The 2611-nt window shown below is 56.0% G+C and overlaps 1 protein-coding gene across 1 annotated transcript in view; it reads right to left on the reverse strand.

Annotated features, from left to right (window-relative positions):
* Positions 1–6: 6 nt before the first annotated feature.
* Positions 7–2611, reverse strand: part of ESPN (espin) — a 24567-nt gene continuing 21962 nt past the window's right edge. Inside the window, 3 exon segments of the mRNA XM_015565949.1 lie at positions 7–155; positions 1361–1372; positions 1454–1533. Coding sequence (XP_015421435.1) covers positions 8–155; positions 1361–1372; positions 1454–1533 — 240 coding nt within the window. The 3' untranslated portion in view covers position 7.

Here is a 2611-nt window from a genome sequence, read left to right on the forward strand (position 1 = left end):
GCAGCGTCTAGTACTTAGCGATGTCCCCCTTCTTCAGGATGATCTGTCGTTGCCAGGGCGCCAGCTTGGTCTCGTCGTAGCCCAGCGTCCGCAGCTTCTCCGACTGCTCCCTTTCCCGCTGCAGCTCCTCCTGCTTCTGTCGCTCCTCCTCTTTTCTAGACACAGAACCACCGCCAGGGTGAGGGGGGCCAGTGCTGCGCCCCTGAGGGCAGAGGGACTGATGAGCGGGAGGGTGGGCAGTGGCTTCTAGGGGCAGAGGTGCTAGGGGACTGGAGCCGGGGGCTGGGTTAGGAGGCAGGCAGAGGGGATTGCTGGAGCGCTCCTAGGAGCTGGGTGAGCAGGAGGCCGTGGCTGGGTTTTTGCTGGCTGGGGTTCACTGGAACAGGTGCTGATCACAGTGAGGCTGAGGGTGAGGAGGGTGGTTATGGGGGCGGGAATGAGATTATTGGGGCGAGGACCTGAGTGACTGGGGCTTGAGGATGGACTCTGGGGAGCAGAGGGACCACACTATTGGGAGGCAGGGGCTGGGTAATTATGGACAAATTATTAAAATGTGGGGCAATGGGGGAATATGGGGGACATCTGTAATACTTTCAACAATAAAGATAAATTTAGAAAAACAAAGCACTTTTTGTTTTCCAGAAAAAACCCCACACAACACAAAAGTGTGGCGGCTAGGTCTGCACTGCTAAGGCAGCCACTGAGCAAATGGGGCTGTTGAGGGTTTGAAATGTTAGGCTTGAGGTGCTCATGGCATCGCAAAGGCTTAGATTTAAGCGTGCAGGACATCTCAGTAATAATTTTATATTGATTATATATTGAAGTATATAATTGAATTTTGATATATCGAGTTATATAAAATATACTATAGCCCAGCTGGTGTGGCTCGGTGGTTGGGCATCCACCTATGAACCAGGAGGTCACCGTTTGATTCCCCCTCAGGGCACAGGCCTGGGCTGTGGGCTAGACCCCCAGTGGGGGGTGTGCAGGAGGCAGTCGATCAATGATTCTCTCTCTCATCATTGATGTTTCTCTCTCTCTCTCCCTTCCTCTCTGAAATCAATACAAATCTATTTAAAACATACTATGAAAATTAAGTTCACCTATATCTTTTTTTTTTTTTTAACTGAGCAGAAAGACTAGGTTAATGAGGGAGAAGGGCTGGGTAATTGGGGATGTAGTCATTACAGCATAAGAGCTAGACTCTGGGGACCGGGTCTAGTTGGTGGGGAGTGGGGGGCTGGTGGCATTACTAGGAGAGGCTGCGCTACGGGGCCAAGTGACAAGGGGATGAGCTCAAGATGGGACTAGATGAAGGGGCAAAGGAGGGGAGGCAGGTTGGGACCAGCCCCTCACTCACCGCTTCTGCTCCCTAGAAGGAAAAAGAGACAGCATTAGTTGGTGCCACCACTTCAGGGACATGATCCAGACACCCTGCCAGACCCCAGCTCACCTCTCCTCTTCTAGCTTCTTCCGAAGAAGGTCCCGCCTCCAGGCAGGCATGCTGGCCAGCCGGGCCTCCTCTTCCTCCTCCTGAAACACACACAAAGCTTCAGGGTACCACGGGCTGGGAGGTACGGGCAAGAGGGGGTGCATCCCCAACTGGGGGGACCTGCAGGAGTTAGGGACAACAGGACACAAACGGAGGTACAGGAAGAGACCCTTTGATACCTTTCTCCCGGGCAAATGGATGGAGGAGCCTGGCCACACGCCCCTTGCAAGGGTCAGGAGGCCCCTCCCTCCCCCTCTAACAGGCCTGTGTCCTAGAGGCGGCGCCAGAAGGGTCAGAGCTGAGTGCAGGCGGTGAGAGCAGGGAATGAGAGTCCCCATACAGGCGGGTAGACAGATGGCCCCAGGCCTGTGACCCACGATCTTCAGGCAGGCCCATACCTGGGCCCTGCAGACCCTGCCAGCTCTGAGAGGCTCAGGCTGGGCCCTGGTTCCGCCGTGAAGGCCCTTCCCAAATGGAGTAGACATGAACTCTACAACCGAGAGTGGGGGGCATCCAACACAGGCAGCTCAGAGCGAAGGGTTTTATTACTCGCACCTTACAGAGAACACGTCACACGGAACACTGCACACCTGGATCCCCGACCTTAACCAAAGAAGTAGCTGTGAACCCCAGTGAAATCCAGAGAGGAGCCACACAGCCCCAAGGGGGACCCACAGTCCCTAGCTCGGAGGGGCTGCTCCTCCCACCTGGCTCCACACGGAGCCAGGCAAGGCTGCACGGCCAGAGGGCACTCCTGGTTTGCCCTGTGCCATGCCTGGCCTATCCGGCCAACTCCCCACAGCCGGCCATGATGCGACCTCAGTGGCCAGGCAGCCTGGTCCTGGGTTTTCCAAGGCTACCCTCCAGGGTTCTTGGTTCGCTTCTGACTCCGGAGCGCATCATCCAGGCATCCAGGCAGACATCCAGGTCCAGGCTAAGGTGTGTGAGGGGAAATCCTGAATTCTGCGGCTCAGATGTCAAAAAGCTCCGCCTCCTTCTCCTTCCAGAAGGAGAAGCTGCGGTCGATGTACCGGCAGATGTCCTCGTTGCTGAACTCGCCCATCTCAGTAAACAGCTCCAGGGGGTCTTCAGCGGGGGCTTCGGAGCTAGGAGGGTCCA

Source organism: Myotis davidii, unplaced genomic scaffold (genome assembly GCF_000327345.1).
Source record: "Myotis davidii unplaced genomic scaffold, ASM32734v1 scaffold299, whole genome shotgun sequence".
NCBI lineage: Eukaryota > Metazoa > Chordata > Mammalia > Chiroptera > Vespertilionidae > Myotis > Myotis davidii.